Source organism: Equus caballus, chromosome 14, assembly GCF_041296265.1.
Source record: "Equus caballus isolate H_3958 breed thoroughbred chromosome 14, TB-T2T, whole genome shotgun sequence".
In the NCBI taxonomy this organism is placed as follows: Eukaryota; Metazoa; Chordata; class Mammalia; order Perissodactyla; family Equidae; genus Equus; species Equus caballus.
The window spans coordinates 87,786,562-87,804,223 of record NC_091697.1 but is presented as its reverse complement, the minus strand read 5'-3'; the positions used below and the strand labels follow the sequence as shown (position 1 = coordinate 87,804,223).

The following is a 17,662-nucleotide window of genomic DNA, read 5'->3' as shown; positions in this document are numbered from 1 at the left end:
ATCATTTCATTTTACTTTACTGTTGCCTTTTTGGAATGTAATTTTTATCACATCAATATATGCACAGTTTTTTAAATTTAGAAAATAGAATGGGGCACATGAAATCGTCATTGCTGTGATGCTCACTGTGTTAGTCTGCTCGGGCCGCCGTCACAAAGTGCCGCAGACTGGATGGCTTACACAGCAGAAATTTATTGTGTCACAGTTCTGGAGGCTGGAAGACTGGAATGAAGGTGTGGGCAGGGTTGGCTCCTTCCGGGGGCCGTGAGGGAAGGATCTGTTCCTGGCCCCTCCCCTTGCTGTGTAGACGGCCATCTTCTCTCTGTGTGTACGTATCTTCACGTCGTCTTCCCTCCGTGTGTATCTCTGGGGTCAGACTTCCCCTTTTTATAAGAACACCAATCATATTGGATGAGGGCCCATCCTAGTGTCCTCCTTTAACCTTAGTTACCTCCTTAAAGGCCCTGTCTTCAAAAACAGTCACATTTTGAGGTACTAGGGGTTAGGACTTAAACATAGGAATTTTGGCAGGACACAATTCAACCGATAGCGTGCACTGAATAATACATTTTGCTGATTGTAAGGATTAATTTTGCCTTCTCATTAAATTAATATTCATTTCAGAAAAAAGGAGTCCCAGGGCCTCCTCCAGACTCTTTGGTGAGTTTACATAATTGTCTTCTAAAATCCAAATTAACATTTTTTTATGTCTTTGGTTGGGGGATAGGACTATTTCTATATTTTGGGATGATGACTGATCTCTAAATCAGATGAAATTTCCATCTGTTCAGAGAAAGGGGGTGGCAGGGGGGTTGTTTCAATGCTCGTTGGTTTCGCATGTTGGTGTTTTGAGGGGAGGAAGAATGGAGCCAAGAAAGCTTTAGGAATAAAATAAATGTTAATAAAAATAGAATGAGAAGATCCTAATATGTTTAGAAGAGAACAGGAAACTAATATTTATTGAGTACCCATTCCCTTCCAGACATAAGCTTTTGTCTGTTATTTCATTAACATATCTCATTTGGTGGTAAAGGAATTGCAAAGGTACATTCTTCATTTGCTGGGTCTATAATCTGACTTTTCGCTTGAGTGACTCCTATGTGTTACCCGACATGGTTCCTGTTTCTTTAGACGCCTGTGGGGCCCGATGATGCCATAGACGCCTTGGCTTCTGACTTCACCTGTAGTTCTCCTACTGCTAGTGGACAGAAAACTGAGGAAGAGGTATTATTTTCAGTATCATTGGGGGACTTGTTAAAAACCATCTCGAACTTTAAAACAACAACTTTTTAGTTCTGGCTATTACGGTTACATTCTCCTCATCTAGAAGTCTAATCTTTTGTGTTTTATTTTTCAGAAATCTACAGGAGAGGTTTTAAAAGCTCAGTCAGCCGGGTTTGTCAAAAGTCCTGCTCCACCCCAAGAGAAAAAAAGAAAGGTGGAAGAGGTATAAATAATTACTCCTGTGAAAATAGCCCTGGTCCACCTGACAGCAGGTGCTTTCCTGAGGCTGCTTTGGCTGGTTCGGCCCATCCCAGTAGTGTATTTCCTGTGATGAGGAGCATCTTTCCCTTTGGGGTCTGTGAGGAGTAATGAAACCCATCAGGGTTGTAGTCATGTCTCCAGGCTGGCCTGGTTTGTTTCTGCACGTGCTTCTGGGTGACTTCAGTGCAGTCTTCTTGGTCCTGAAACAAGACTGTCGCACCATTACAATACGCAGGTGGGCAGGACCCAGAGAAATTCCACTCTTGGAACAGAAAATTTCAACTTGATTTCCTAAAGGAGTTTGAGTGAGTCGCTAGAGGGATGTTGTTGTAGTTGCTTCTGTCCACCTCTCTTCAACCACAATCAGCTGTGACTTAATTCTCACAAATCCTGAAAAGTGGTCCTGCAGCTCTGGGTTGGTTGAGAAGGCATGTCCCATGTGCAACCAGTCTGGATAATGCAAGGAGCGGTTTCTCCAGGAGCTGCTCTGCCTCCTGCTCCGGGAGCGGACGGTTTATTGTTTCTGACTGGCTGGGGAGCAGTGGTGAGCACCACACCCCTGAGAGGGAGAGTTCCTGCAGCCATCAGCCCTTGTGCCTTCAGAGGAGAAGGCAGTGGCTGTTTCACGTTTCCCTGCTTCCCCCGGCTTAGCTGTGTTGTTAAATGACAAGAGTTGTCGGAAGGCTTTTTTTTTTTTTTCGAGGAAGATTAGCCCTGAGCCTAGTATCTGCCAGTCCTCCTCTTTTTTCTGAGGAAGACTGGTCCTGAGCTAACATCCGTGCCCATCTTCCTCTACTTTATGTGTAGGACGCCTACTACAGCATGGCATGCCACACAGTGCCATGACTGCACCTGGGATCCGAACCGGCGAACCCTGGGCCATGGAAGCAGAATGTGTGCACTTAACCACTGCACCACCGGGCTGGCCCCGGAAGTCATTTTTAGAGATGCAGTTTCAGAAAAAGAAAAATGGAATAGTGACAGTTTACTTCTTGCAGCTTTTATTTTGATGAGTGTTTTATAATAATATAACTATTATTAGCATTATACCTCTAGCTTCCTTAAATAAGGGGTGCAACGTGCCACTGAGAGCACTGTTACTCTAGAAAGGTGTGTCAGCCCCCTTTCACACTCTGGTAATAAGTTCTTTTTTCTTTCTCTCTTTTTGTTAGGTTTCAAATAAAATTGCCTTCCTAAAATCCTTTTCACACCCTGGTAATAAGTTCTTTTTTCTTTCTCTCTTTTTGTTAGGTTTCAAATAAAATTGCCTTCCTAAAATCCTTCCCCAATCCATGCTTCATCGTATAGGTTTAAAATTTGTGCTGCACAAAGAAGTGGATGGATTGTTTAGGCTGAGGAGATGTTCTCTTTTTTTAACGTACAGTATTTTTCCTCTTTAACAGGATGCAATAAGCGATCAAGCACTTGAGGCTCTTTCAGCTTCGCTGGGCAGCCCGAAGCCAGACCCTGAGCCTGACTTCAGCTCCCTTAAGGAAGTTGACGAGGTATTGACCTTGGAGTTCGTATGCAAAGCCTGTTAGTCTGCAGGTTATGAAACTAAATGCATTACATGTTGTTGAGAAATCTTGCACAACTTTCATTTTATCAGAGATTAAAAATGGACTCCTCTTCATGCTGCCTTACTTTCAGAGTCTGGTTAATTTAGATATTTATTGCTGGGTAGTTATCAATCAAGAAGAATATTTGTCTTGTAAAACATCTAGAATTTTAATGTATAAAGTGAACACTCATCTCCTTTGCCAAAGCTTAAATGACACCTGACTACACATGATAACATGGAGGCCATGGCCTGCTGAGAAATAGGTTTGTCTGCTCTCTTGGAAATTGGAAATTTGTAATTTCAGAAGGGTTCCAGGTGCTTCTCTTTATAAGGAGAGAGGGAGATGGCTGTAGATGGGGTGGGTAGAGCCTTCTTTTTATAACTATGGGGAAAGATGTTGAAATCTTGTCTCAAATTAGAATAAAAAAATCAAGCAACAGTTACTCTCACTGGAGTTCCTGCACGTGAGAGTGTGTTGCTGGGAAGGTTTATCCCACCGCACTCCGAGATCTTAACCAGCCTTCTGAGCCACAGTAAGTTTGTATTTGGCGGAGGAGAGTTTTAAATTGCAATTTTTAAAGAAGTTTTCAACTGAGTCCTCTGGGGGAAAAGAGGAAGGAAAGGAGAGAGTTGCCCCAGGGACATTCTTGACAAGGCAGTGTGGTGAGGGGCCATGGAAATACAGCCTGGGGACCTTCAAGAGCCACCATCCTATCAGCTCAGGGAGAGGAGCTGGCAGGTGTCGCTGTCACAATGCTGGTGCCTCTGCTGTCACTTCCTGTTCTGAGTTGCTGGGGAAGGTCTCAGTAATACCCAGCAACTCGCCTGAGTCTGGGACTGCCCTGGTCCTCATTGGGCCAGTTTCTATCTTCAGCTTTCTTTGAGGGCTCGCCGGACACAGTATGGCGTGACAAGCTTTGTGAAGGCGAACACAAGGGAGCAGGGGAAGCAGCCCTTGTCCTTCAGGACCAAGTAATGTATCGGGAAGAGAGGAAACTTGATGAAAACACAATGCGAGAGGCAGAGTACTTGGAGTAGCCAGATGTGTGAAATGTCTCGAGGAAAGAGTGGTCCTGGCAGAACCCTGGGGGATCAGGAGACCAAGTTGGGTTATGCTTCCACCACCGGAGGGCTATGGGGCAGCCAGCCAATCGTGCTTTCCCTCAGGCTTTTTACAGATAATTAGGGTGATTTAAGATGATTTAAGATAATTTGGGGAGGGAAGGTATAAACATAAATCCCAGGACAAAAAGAGTCTTAGAACCACTAAAATCAGATAAGTAGATGTGAAAAGATTACATAAATATAACTTATTAAGCAGTTTGGGTTGACTAATTTGGGGATGCATATAAATGTTTTAAATTTCCTCTAGAAAACCTGAGCAGCTGTAAACTCTTAAAATTTTTACAAAAAGAACTATTCTTTTCCACTCTTTCCATTAGTTTCCACTTAGTTTTCCTCTAGTATCCTTTTTTTTTTTGAGGAAGATTAGCCCTGAGCTAACATCTACTGCCAATCCTCCTCTTTTTGCTGAGGAAGACTGGCCCTGAGCTCACATCCATGCCCATCTTCCTCTACTTTATATGTGGGACACCTACCACAGCATGGCTTGCCAAGCAGTGCCATGTCCGCACCCAGGATCCGAAATGGCGAACCCCGGGCTGCTGAAGCAGAATGTGCACACTTAACCACTGCGCCACCGGGCCGGCCTCTGTCCCTTTTTAATTATGTACAAAGTGTAAATATTTCCTAAGAAGATCTTCCAGTTCTCTGGTGAATTCCTGATGGAGAATTCATTACTTCCCAGATAATAGTCTGATGTTGTGATAAGGCTCATAAAGGTCGATATCCTATAGGGTTCCACAGCCACTCCAGTACGATCCATACTAGAGAGAATCCTGAGGAAAAGCTACAAACGCTTCAGAGAAGAGGTCCATGACTACTTGTCATTCTTAGAGTGTATCATAACACAAATATTCTATAATGGTACCTCGTTATCGAACTTCCCCATTTCTTTATGTAATTGCCTCGTCTAGTGCTATTTCAATTCAGTAGGCATTTGTTTTTCAGTGCTTACAGTGCAGGCATTTAAAGACTATATAGATCAAAGAGGAATAGAAAGAATCTAGCTGTGCACGTGACTCTCCTTGTCCATAAGCTAAGTGTAGTGGAGAGGGCGGTTTTATCATATGGGAGACCCTTGACTTTCATGCAGGCTGTTTTCTTGGTGGAGACCTCACAAATCTTGGAATTGGGGAGTACCACTTCATAATAGGACTTCCTCCATAGGCCGCTGTGGAATAGAACTGGGAATGTGGGGAAAAAACCCTTTCATCCTTTAATGAGGGTTGTTATTCTATAGAACAGTGAAACTGTGATTCCAAAGCCAGGAAGAGTGCCTGGCTCTCAATATTTTTTAATTAATCAACTGATCATTCAATGGGAGAACTATAATCTTAGGCTGAGATGTATATGGCAGCAGTGGATTGAGCTGGAATTTGCTAAGTGACTCCCTTTGTGCCCAGGAGCTCCTTGGTTTGTGATTTAAATCCATGCCTTGATATAGGTGCATATTATTACATATCATGGAGCTTCGCATTACTCACCGGTAGTTTAAAATGCAAATATTATACCCTAGAAGCCAGTGATCTACCGTAGAGCTACAAATGTTTCTAATGCAGCTGGTTATTCATGGTTCAGTAATCCAGTGGAGTCCTGGTGTTATTGATGGGAGTCCTTTAAAAGAGGTAAAACCGATTATCCATGGGTCAGCCAAGATTTGTGATGAGATGCTTCTCCCATTGCTGAACTGTGTTTCACATTCTTGAGAACTGGTTGTTTTCTCCCCTAGATAACTGCCTTGTTGAATAAGACAGGTGAGGGCTGTAAAAATAATTGCAGCTAATTTCTGCACTGTGCTTGACTGTCTCAAAGGGTGTTTTATTTACTTTTCTCTGGTGATCCTTGCGAGTCAGTCACATAGGTAAAAATTATTAGCAGCCCCATTTTACACCTGAAGAAACCCATCCAAAGAAAGACGTAAATGGCTTCCCAAGGTCATAGAGCACCTGAGAGCAGGGCAGGGGCACTTCCCCAGGATTCCCGCCTCTGTTGGTTTCTCTCGGTCACTTCATGCTGTCTTCCTCACGGTGCCTGCCGTGGTCTTCTGCTTTGTAAACCACAAAAAGTAGTTTTTCAGACACTTTCATCTGATTTGGTCTTCTCTACCACACCCATGAAGTACATAAAGGTATATCATCTTCTACATGTATTATCTAAATGTTTATTTCTTTTTCCCCTCCACTTTCATCAGGCAAAAGCCAAAGAAGAGAAACTAAAGAAGTGTGGTGAAGATGACGAAACAGTCCCATCGGAGTACAGATTGAAACCAGCCACGGTACCTTGTCAGCCACGGTGCTAACAGCAGCTCACCCCTCTTGCCCTCATATCATGTTTTGTCCATGATGCCTAAGGACATGTCTGTCCCAGTTGAGATATTAACTCTGAAAACCCTGAACCCTTTCTTCTCTGCTCTCTACAGCTGGACTCTTTACGGGATGGTTTCCTAAGTAGTGACCATGTGGTCATTAAAATTCCCATACATTCAAGTGTTTCAGCTGTTAACAGTGCTTGACGTAGATCCTTCACCTTAAAGCAGAAGGAACAGTTTGCGAGTAATTTTTTCTCTAACTGCCAAATGGATAAAAGCGCCCTAGATCTTCGAAGTGGTAGATAGAAATGTACAACTATTTCCCAGTGTCCTCAGTCAAGGTGGTTTTGTTATTGGTGGTTTTGGTTTGAGGTGAGGATGGTAGACTAACTCCTGTTATTATATTTGTAATTTATCTTTGAAATAACACACATAAACACATGATGGAAGATAGTTGTGATTCTTATATATGCTTCTGTATGGAAAGTTTCCCATTTTTAGAAATATTCTAAATTGTGAAACTTTATATCCAAAACCCTAAAAAGTGTTATAGGAATGAGATCTCCCTCTCCACCCTGGGTTGGAGAATTGAGACTTTTTTTTAACCTTTCACTAATGTAGCCGTATCTTTCTTGCCAAAGAACTTTTTAAAAAATTCTATTTCCCTATCCAATAGATGGAAGAAATTTTATCAGTAACTTTTAAAGAAAAGTAGATGTGCGTTATACTCGAATAACTTTTGGTCTCTTGATTTTTATGGGTCAACTCCTTATTCTGATGCTTTCTAAAAAATAAATCTGAAATACAAATTTACTCAAATATAAGGAAAAAAAACAAGCTCTCCCCTCATATCCTGGAATTCCCTAAAACAAACTTAATGGGACAGGAAAGCAAAATTTTCTATTTCATTTTCAATTTCATTTACAGGATAAAGATGGAAAACCACTATTGCCAGAGTCTGAAGAAAAACCCAAGGTTAGCAAATAAAATTTTTTCTGATACTTAAAAATGGTAGAACCGTAAAGTAAAACTTGAGGTAATTCTAACAGACTGGATTTCACTGTGGAGACTCTGTCAACCTGGTATTAGGGAGAGGCAGAGGGGTTATGTAAATAGCTCAAGGTCACACAGCTAGAAGGCCTCACAGCAAGGCCAGGGCTCAGAACTCAGGCTGTCCAACTCTGGGGCTCCACTTGAATTTCATGCCGTTCTGTCATAGATTAGGGCATGTGGAGATTTTGACAAGTCACAGTAAACAAGTAATACCCCTTCACCTGAAGGAACTCTGAGGATAGCTGAACTTGCCTGCCAAACCCCCACAGAGTCGTAGGAAAGGAGTCTCTGATCTCTGTTTCCTCTGACTTATTCAGAAGGGAAATCATTAGGTAGGAAGCAGAAAAAGACAATCGCATGAGAAAAAACTCTACAGATCTTCATAGGAAAGAACAAGCAATTTTATTTGAACAAAATTACTCTGGAATTGAGGAATCAAGAAAACTCTAGACTAAATAAACCGTTAACATTTTTGTGGTACTGAGGTGTTTAGTATTCCTTATTTGTTGTGTGACGTTTCTCTTACATTGATAAATGAAAAATATGCCCTATATAAATTAGCTTTTGGTTTTAGATCCTAAAATATGACCTAACATGTGGTAACCAGAAAACAAATTTTCTCTATGAAAGCTTTTTTTGACAAAGTAAAAATAAGCACTTCATCGTATACAGTGTTTCTTGTGTTACAGCCCCTGAGTGAATCAGAACTCATTGATGAACTTTCGGAAGATTTTGACCAGTCTAAACGCAAAGAAAAGCAATTGAAGCCAGCTGAAAAAACAAAGGTATCTTTCTAGAAATAAAAGTCTCTAGTTTGGGTTGTTTTCTTATGTTTTTCTATAATCTTAAAAATGTGAGACCAAAATTATTTTAGCATGAAGTGGTTGATAAAAGGCTCATTGTGCCATCTTGGTTTACATGCAGTTTTCATCTTGCCTTTTTCTGGATGTGCTGTCCTCCCCAAGCTGACCGTGACATTCTTGTAGTTTAAGTCCTGTGGTTCTCCCTTCAGGAAAGCATTCACACCCAGGCTTTCCTTTCTACTCGTGCTTCTGTAGCTGACAGTGAAAGTTGTCATCGCCACTCACCTCCAGATGGCAGTGGCGTCTGTCTTCAGTCTCTTTCCAGTCCTTGCTTTACATCCACCAGGATGATTCTGTCCCAAGCCCTTTCCCATCATTACCCTGCTCCAACTCTCAGGAGCTTCCTAGTCCCTACAAAGTAAAGTTCCTGCTAATGTCTCCTGGCCCCAGCTTCCTTTCCTACCAAGGTGTGTCCCCGTGTCACTAAACTCTGACAATAAGTGCTTGAGTGTCTCCATGGCTGTTTTCATGTGGTTCCTGCTGTCTAGAATAACTTCCCATCCTAATTGTAGATCAACTAAAATCTTATTCATCCTTTAAAGCTCTGCTAAAATATATGGCCTTCATCTCTTGCTTTTCCCTCCCCAAACCTTACCAGCCTTCCAGCTCTTAAGAATACAACATGACAGGGGGTCTGTCATTCTTTATACATTCCTGTTAAGGCGTTAGTTACCAACAAAGTTTTGGCTGTGTTGGTCTTCACCTCTAACATTTATACAGAATTTTAAATAGATAATAATTTCCTTGAAAGACCTCATACTCTGTTCATGATCATCTACGGAGCATCTTGCATGTAGGATAGGCTTTCGTAAATGTATGGGTTAAAAGCAGTTTGTTTTAAATTTTTCTCTTGTGATAAAGTAGCACAGTGGATCTCAAACTTTAGCATCCGTTAAGATCACCTGAGGGTTTGTTCAAACACAGGTTGCTGGGCCCCACCTCCAGAATTCCTGATTTAGTATGTTGGTGTGGGGGGAGGTCCAAGAGTTTGCATTTCGAACAAGTCCCCTGGTAATGCTGAGGTTGGTGGTCTAGGGACCACACTTTGAGAACCCCTGGGATAGCATTACTCACCTTGCATTTGTACGTAGCTATTTACAATTTACAAGGTGCTCTTAGACAGATATATAAAAATGATGTACTTATGTAAAAAATATTTCATTATATAATTGGGATATTATTTTATTGTTACGTATTATATGAAAAATAAATAATATAAATAATAATGGTTGCTAAAATTTATCGAGCTTACTGTGTTCCCAGGTACCCTGCAAAGAACTTCACATGTTTTATCTCTTTAAAGCCCCATGGCAACCCTTGAGATGTAGGTACTATCATTGTTCTCATTTTACAGATGTGGAAACTGAGTCTCAGAGAGGTTAAGTAACCTACCCGAGGTAAGAGGTAAAACCTAGTTGAAATAATGGTAGCAGAAGAGTTTTAACATCTTGGCTTATTTACTACTCAACAATCCTTAGGCATTCAAGCAGATCATGCTCATAGCAAATGACAGAGCAGAGTGTATTGTTGATCCATCGTTTTTCAGTCTTACTAACCAGGTATTTCTAAAAATTCTTCATCAGACCTGTTTCTATTTGCAGGAATCGCGGGCTGCGGCCCCGGCTCCTGTGGGAGAGGCTGTGTCTCAGACCTCCATGTGTAGTGTACAGTCGGCACCACCCAAGCCAGCTACCGTGGTGAGTGATCCTCTGGGCATTGAGAAGGTAATGTGTTTCCTCCCATGCACGTTCGACCGTGTATTCCCATCATATTATTTTATTCTGACAAAATAAAAATAAAGTCTTAAATAGTTATAATATCTCCTGTCCTTTGGGCTTCAAGGGTGTGCTAGAAATTCAGACTAGATTTAAATTTTCAAACTGCTGCAAGCTGTGTGTTTCTTTCACCTTCTGAAATTCTTTCTACTTCCTCAGCTATTGTGGATAATCATGCTTTTTCAGTTTCCTGCGTTTTTCAAGTCTGTTTGGAGTTCCACAAACAGCCTGATGTTACCTTTCGTTGACTCTCCTGGTGGAATAATCTGCACCAACACCATAATGAGTCCTCCCCACTCCCAACTGAAGGGAGGACAGAGGGACTCAATTCCTTTCCATTTCCTTCTTTTCTTGTCCCTCTTTCACTCTCTAAATTTTGTATGGGGTATGATATTTAACTAGTTGAATCTTGGTTTCCTTTTGAATTTTGTGGGTTTTGTTTCTATTGGCAGATAGAATCTGACTCAAGATAGTAGCTGATGAAACTATATTTCCTTACTATAGACTTAGTGAAGCCACACTCTGAAAGCTAATTATTCTAGATGCTTTGCAATATCTTCTCGTCAAATTTTCACAAGGACCCTGTGAAGTCTGTCTGATCATCTCTTTATGATAGATGGGGTAAATGAAGCTTTGAGATGACCTTGAGCAACCCACTTACCCTTTCAGAGCCTTGGGTGAGATGAAACATGGCCCCTGCTACTTTCGAGTCTAGTGTGGGTGCGGGCCCGAGCTCAAGCTTACAGGACAATTTGATCATTCTCATATGGAAAAAGGGCACTGGGAACATGCGGAAAGGAGCCTCTGCAGGAGGAACTAGGAAAGACTTGCAGGGAGGACAGGGTCACAGTGAGAGGTGAGAGTAGCACCGCTTTCCTGGGCAGACCAGTGAACCGAGCACAGGCCAGCACAGAGTGTACACTTGGTGTGCTTGGGATAGGTGCATTTAATGGTTTTAAAAAAGGGGGCCTTGAAGAAGGTATAGGACAAGTATTCTTGGTGCCCGAGAGTGGCTGCTTCCTGCCAAGAAAGTCCTTGGTGCCAATTGCAAATCTCCTCAAAGTCCAGGGTCTCTGTCCTGTCCTAAGCAGGACTTGACCCCCCCCCTTTTTTTTTTTGAGGTCTCAGGATACTCTCCAGAAACTTTTACATTGTGGCAACTAGGCCACAGGCCACAGTGGTAAAGAACAGGAGAGGAGGAGAGAATCTGGGAACAAACTGGTGAAGCAAGTAGGAACAGAGGCAGTGATTAGAATCAAAAAGACAATGGCCTGCATTCCAGGGCAGAACTCTTGTGACCTAAATGTGTGTCATGTACCTCTCCTGCCAAGTGTGACTGCCAGGGCCTTGGAGGGCTCAGTTAGTCCCTTTCCAACTTTACCTTGACTGTAGAGAGTCGAGCATTGGATTTTTAGTGGACAGAAAAAGAAAGAGCTCTTATGTTTCCTTTCTCTCACCTCCTCTCCTGCACCTCTGCTCCGCCAACTGGTTACCACGGTTGCCAAGATTACCATCGCTGAGGTTAGTTGGTATTTCTGGGATTGTGACATCCGTGGGAGCCAGAGAGAATAGCTGCGGAGTATGATAAAGTTCAGAGGACTTAGGAAGGGCTTGAGGATTCTTGAGCAAAGGGAAACAGAGCAGAGGAGGGAGAGGAATGTGTGCTCTGCGTGGTTCTAGTTTGTCTAAAAGGAAAGTTTGAGCAAATCCAGAGACCTAAGTTCTAGTTCTGAATTTGACAACATGAAATACTACAGAAATAGAAATTTCGGTCCTTAGTCCTATTTCCAGATTCCTTAATTCTTAAGACTGCTGTGTCTCCTAGCTTTTCTACCTCTGTTTCGCTTATTTCTTAAGGCCACAGGGCACAGGCTTTGGAAACAGTAGTTTCCAAAGATTTTACAGCACAGACTAGGAGAAAACTGGAGTAAAGTGTGAGCAGATGACTCAGATCGGGTAGCAACTCAGATTGCTTGGCTAAGACTTGGTTACCACTGCAGCTATTGCACTTGAGATAAAATCCCAGACAGGTTAGATACATCAGGGAGTTTTGTTGCCCCTGGAAATAAAATCTATGCAGAGTCCAACCACTAGATGGTGACAAATCACTTTCCACCCAGCTTCCCTTTCCTCACGTGATCTCTCCTTTTGCAGCACAGCTTAGCAGAAAAACTTCTCTTACTTAGAGTGATGGCTAAGTTATATAAACCAGAAAGACCCTTTTACTTTAAAATTCCAACATGTACTCCACGTGAGGTCATAGACTTTTATGATAAGAATAAACTTTGAGATACTGTTGACCAAGACCAACAGTAGGAAATTGACTGATATTGCAACCCAGTACCCATGCAGTAGAAACAACAGTTTAATGAATGGTACTTATCCTTGTTAGGTATGATGCATTCTGTTTTCTGTTCTTTCATTAAAAAAAAAAGTCCTGGCCATGTACTATTAAATTGATTTTATGAGTCACTAATGTATGGATCATGACCTGTAGTTTGGAAGAAGCCAGATCTAGCCCTATCTTTTAGCCCAAACATAGTTTATCCTTTATTTTCCTTTTGTACCATTTATGCTCTGTGTTCATCTGGTTTAATTTTAAATACCAGCGTGGCTGGAGCTCAGTACATCATGAGGGAGCACATTTCATTTTGAACAACCAGACCACAGGTAGATGGTTCTCATTGCGTGACTCAGGTTAGTTAGCCACAAGCCACAGTCCCCTGAATCAGTGTGAACCCACTTTGACCAGTAGAAGCCACGTAGAGAAGCTTCTGTGCCTCAGTAGATACTCACACTGAGCCGCCGCTGCCTCTGGGACGGGCCAGGCTATTACGCAGAACATTGGGAAGAATGTCCTCTTGTGGCCTCTCTGAAAATCTTTCCTGTGCCCTCTCTAGAACAATCACCATAAAGATCACTTCTTTCTTCTTTCCTGGCCCTCAACTTCTCTGTGGTCTACCCATGCCATTGTCTTCCTGATTTCCAAGCCAAAATGCTGCATTAAATCTCTGAAGTTTCTTGGTGTTAATATACGTGGCACACACTTAATGTTTAATACAAGAAACTTGCTCTCATTTTTAACATTTTAGATTTCTTAAACATAGATTCTAATTCAACTGATAATTCAAATTATTAAAAGATGACATGTACTTCTTATCTAGGCCTAACATAAGGATATGCCTTTCTGACTTACTTGATGCAATCTCTTTTAAAAGGAGTGATTAACTACCTACTTAGTATATCCACTAATGTGTTTTAAGAAGGGCACGGTGCCAGATGATGCTGTAGAAGCTTTGGCTGGTAGCCTGGGGAAAAAGGAGGCGGATCCAGAAGGTGGAAAGCCTGTGGAGGATCAAGTCAAGGTAATGGCAGCTCAGGTACTTGTAGAAAGGGACTATCGTTGATCGCCCTCACTCCCAAATAAATCAGTCATTTTAAAAAAATATTTCCCACAACGCATGACCAGCTGGCTTTCTCTGTTACTGTGCACATCCTGATTGATAAACTAAACGTGTATGAGCATTAGTGTTTAAGCACCAGTGTTTAAGTGGATGGACAGCATGCACCTGTCCAAGTTCTTGGACTCGCACCTTTGTCCACCTGCATTCCCATTGCTGAGGTCAGGAGAGAAGCGGCAGCTGCCTCTACAGCTCCTCACGCCTGCCTTTAAGCCCAGAAGGCTTAGTGGTGGTGTCTGGGCCTGCTACAGTAAGATACAGTGTTAAAGATTGTGTTCCTGTACGAATTCTACACATCCAGCCATGTGCACATACTAACCCGATGATGGGTTTATTTACCTCAAATTTAGTCACTCAGGCATCTCCTTTATGGGAAAAGATGTATTAACAATGAAAATGGTATAATTTTTATTCAGGAAAAATCCAAAGAAGAGGATCGTGAAAAACTTGGTGAAAAAGAAGAAACGATTCCTCCTGATTACAGATTAGAAGAGGTCAAGGTAAACAGGCTGGGGTCTTTTTCTGTTTTATTTTAATCCATACTGAATTTCGTATGCATAAGGAAGGGACATGGAAATAGACCTGGAATATAGAGATCTTGTTTCTTAATATTTCAAATACCAAATACTTAGTCCACTAATATCGTCCACACTAGACTTGAAGGTGGCAGGGGCCCTGTCTTTCATCTCAGCCGAGGCTCTGAAAGGCTAAGTGATTTCAGTCTGAGTGTGGAGCACATGTGCCCCCCACGGTCCCATGTGTCACTTGGGAAATTTGCTGCCACTGCAGCTAAGGGATGGTTGAGAACATGCCCAGGCTCTGTTTTCCCTCCTAACTGAGGAATTGTCAGAAGGCACAAGCAAACCTGCAGAGATGGAAGGGGGGTCAAGGAGTTTATGTCAGTCAGGGGAAGCGGTGATATTCTCAACCATTGCACCTCCTCTCATTTTACATAAACAAACAGAAAACCACCATGACCAGTTTATCAGGAAAAATCATATATACATAGCTTTATATACATAGCTTTGCAGTTATTTATTTTTGTGTATGTGAATAAATGGGATTTACCTTTTATTTATAAATCTTCTTTTACTAAAGAGCCCCAAATGCTTTACTGATTTTTGTCCTGTTACTCAGAAGTGGCACTGAGAGGCATTTGAAGCTTGGCATCATCCAAGCCCTAAGTTTCACCCCAGGGGAGCTCGCTGAGGGCGGAGACTGTCTGTCCTAGTTTCTGTGGTGTCCCCAGTGCCTCCATACAGGGCTTGGCGCAGAATCAAAGCATATTATTTGTATGTATTGCCTATAGAGTAAACCAGCTTTTTCTAGGCCGCTTCTGCAAATCCCAACCCCCAGGCAGGTGAGGGGCTCATCCCGTGCTCCCACAGTGTCCCCGAGTGCCCCGTCACAACACACATGCCACACTACATTAACTGTTCTCATGTTTTTCTCCTGCACTAGTTTGTGGGCTTCTGAGGTCACAAGCCACGCCCAGTCTGTGGTGCAGCCCCTGTGCCTAGGGAAGGCCTGACGTATGTGGGCTGTTTGTTGACATGACCTAATTAGAGCATATCCTCTGGTGAGAGAGTCTAATGATGAATCTAATTTGTTGTGTACAACAACGTCAAGTATAAGCTGTCAGCCTCTTACAATGTTTACAAGAGTTCACATGCAGGATAAATGTGAAATGATTTCAATGCTGTGTGTTTCCGCCCCTGGATAGGATAAAGATGGAAAACCACTCCTGCACAAAGACCCCAAGGAATCACTTCCGGTAAGCAAGCCAGTTTTCTCTGAGTCTGTCTCAGTTGGCCCTGATTGTTAATTCAGGAAGGGCATAGCTTTCTTTTCAATCAATTGATGAGCATATAAACAGTGACATTTTGAAGAGGAGACCAATGAGATGGTGTTTGTTGATACATTTCCTGGTTCTTGCAGCCCTTGAGTGATGACTTCCTTCTTGATGCTTTATCTGAGGACTTCGCTGGTCCCCAGGACACTTCATCTCTTGTAAGTCTGACACTCCTCTTTATTTCCTTACTTTTAGAGTGGCAGAAATACACGGAAATTTGCGACTTAGAATCTGACTTGGGAACTGAGGAAACAATCACAAAATTAATGGCCCTTAACCCATCGTAGCCATTAAAAATATGTCTCCTCATGGAATATTATTCCTGCATAGCGGATGTTTTCAACAGTGTAGCTAATCCAGTGAGCATGTACTGTATCCAGCACAGCTACGAAAAGAGAATTTAAAATTGAGTTTATCTAAAGTTACCTCTTAGAAAACTTTACCTGTTTATTTCTGCAAGTCATCGTTTTCCAAATTGCCTTCCAGAGAAACATATCTCCATGTTGGAATAGATAGCCCTCAAGGGGAATTCTGTTACTAGAAAGTTTGGGAAATGTTGAATAATGGTAAGCAGGTTTATAACTGAGGATTTTTCTGGTTTTTTTATGTGCACACATATTGTAAGTCTGTTAGAGTTCCTAAACTTATATAACTGCAGCACCTTTATTTGTGGGGTTTGGGTTATCTATTTACAGGGTTTCTGTGTGGACAGTGGCATGGAAAACGTGTCAGTTGAGAAAGAGAATGAGTGACAACTAGAAGAAATGATTCCGTGGAGTTGCCTGAAGTTTTTGCTTTTATTGAAACAATAAACCCTTCAAAGAAGGGATTACTAACCAGTGCATGCTCCTCACTACACTCATATGAAAACACCACGCCCAGGCAGTTCAGTCACCCTGTTCCAGGACCTTCCTCTTATCCTCCTCCATACAAGCAGACCCTGACAGGAGGCACCCCAGCCCTGATTTAGAGAAGAATACAGAGTTAGAAGTATCTCAGGAATGTGGAATCATCATTACAATGATGCAGAACATCTGAACAAATTGTGGGGGAATCAATGCCTTAATTCCCTTCCTCCTCCTGTCTTTATTATTATTACAATAGTTAGGGTCTTTTAATTTTAGAAATTCAAAGAAAATGTAACAGTGAATTTATATGCCCTCCTCCCCAAGAAGATGTATAGCAGTGAAATGATTAGAGATAAAACAACCCTTTTTTTTTTTTTGAGGATGATTAGCCCTGAGCTAACGTCTGCTGCCAATCCTCCTCTTTTTGCTGAGGAAGACTGGCCCTGAGCTAACACCTGTGCCCATCTTCCTCTACTTTGTTTTATTTATTTATTTATTTATTTTTTGAGGAAGATTAGCCCTGAGCTAACATCCGCTGCCAATCCTCCTCTTTTTTGCTGAACAAGACCGGCCCTGAGCTCACATCCATGCCCATCCTCCTCTACTTTATATGTGGGATGCCTGCCATAGCATGGCTTGCCAAGCGGTGCCGTGTCTGCACCCGGGATCCAAACAGGCAAGCCCCAGGCCGCTGAAGCGGAACATGCGAACTTAACTGCTGCACCACCAGGCTGGCCCTAAAACAACCATTTTTTTAAAATCCCACTCTTAGAAAATGAACAAATCTAGCAAAGGAAAGAATTTGTTAGTGACAACAATTTAGTTAATAAAGTAGAAATAACCAATTATGGTAAAGGTCAATGGTCAAAATAGAAAATTATTTCTAGGAGACAGTCCCAAGAACTTTGTGGGAGAAGTATCATATGCTGACTCATAATTAATGTTCAAATATAAGAGAGAGGTTACTGTGCATGCCATGTGCTTTGATCACAATAAAATGAAACATTTTATTTAAAAAGAGAAATTTAAAAATATTCTAATAGTACTGAAATCAAGAAGTAAATTCACAATAGACTATTTTAAAAATCAAGGATAAGACATTACAAATCAAAATCTTTGATAAGCAGCCAAAGAAGAATTCATGAGATACATTTATTGTCATAAATGCCTTCATCAATAATAGAGAAAGAGAGTTGATTAACCAAATGTTTATTGGATTTTAAATTTTGAATTTAGATAAGCTATTATAAAGCCATTATAGAGCTAATACTATGTATTATAAATAATCTTTTATTTTAAGTTTAAATAAGCTATTATAAAGTAACCACCCAAAA

General features: G+C 41.7%; 1 protein-coding gene across 50 annotated transcripts in view; it reads left to right on the top strand.

The window, feature by feature from the left end:
* Positions 1–17,662, top strand: part of CAST (calpastatin) — a 117,001-nt gene that overhangs the window by 80,517 nt on the left and 18,822 nt on the right. For 24 of the 50 annotated variants that reach the window (XM_070233275.1, XM_023617947.2, XM_070233261.1 and 21 more), the window contains 12 exons: positions 625–660; positions 1,132–1,224; positions 1,358–1,447; positions 2,889–2,990; positions 6,360–6,443; positions 7,404–7,451; positions 8,219–8,314; positions 9,994–10,089; positions 13,431–13,532; positions 14,045–14,128; positions 15,352–15,402; positions 15,567–15,638. In XM_070233275.1, the coding sequence (XP_070089376.1) occupies positions 625–660; positions 1,132–1,224; positions 1,358–1,447; positions 2,889–2,990; positions 6,360–6,443; positions 7,404–7,451; positions 8,219–8,314; positions 9,994–10,089; positions 13,431–13,532; positions 14,045–14,128; positions 15,352–15,402; positions 15,567–15,638 (954 nt within the window). Of the gene's footprint in view, positions 1–624; positions 661–1,131; positions 1,225–1,357; positions 1,448–2,888; positions 2,991–6,359; positions 6,444–7,403; positions 7,452–8,218; positions 8,315–9,993; positions 10,117–13,430; positions 13,533–14,044; positions 14,129–15,351; positions 15,403–15,566; positions 15,639–17,662 lie in introns of all 50 variants that reach the window. The other 26 variants (XM_023617949.2, XM_023617944.2, XM_070233259.1 and 23 more) reach the window with 2 other exon arrangements.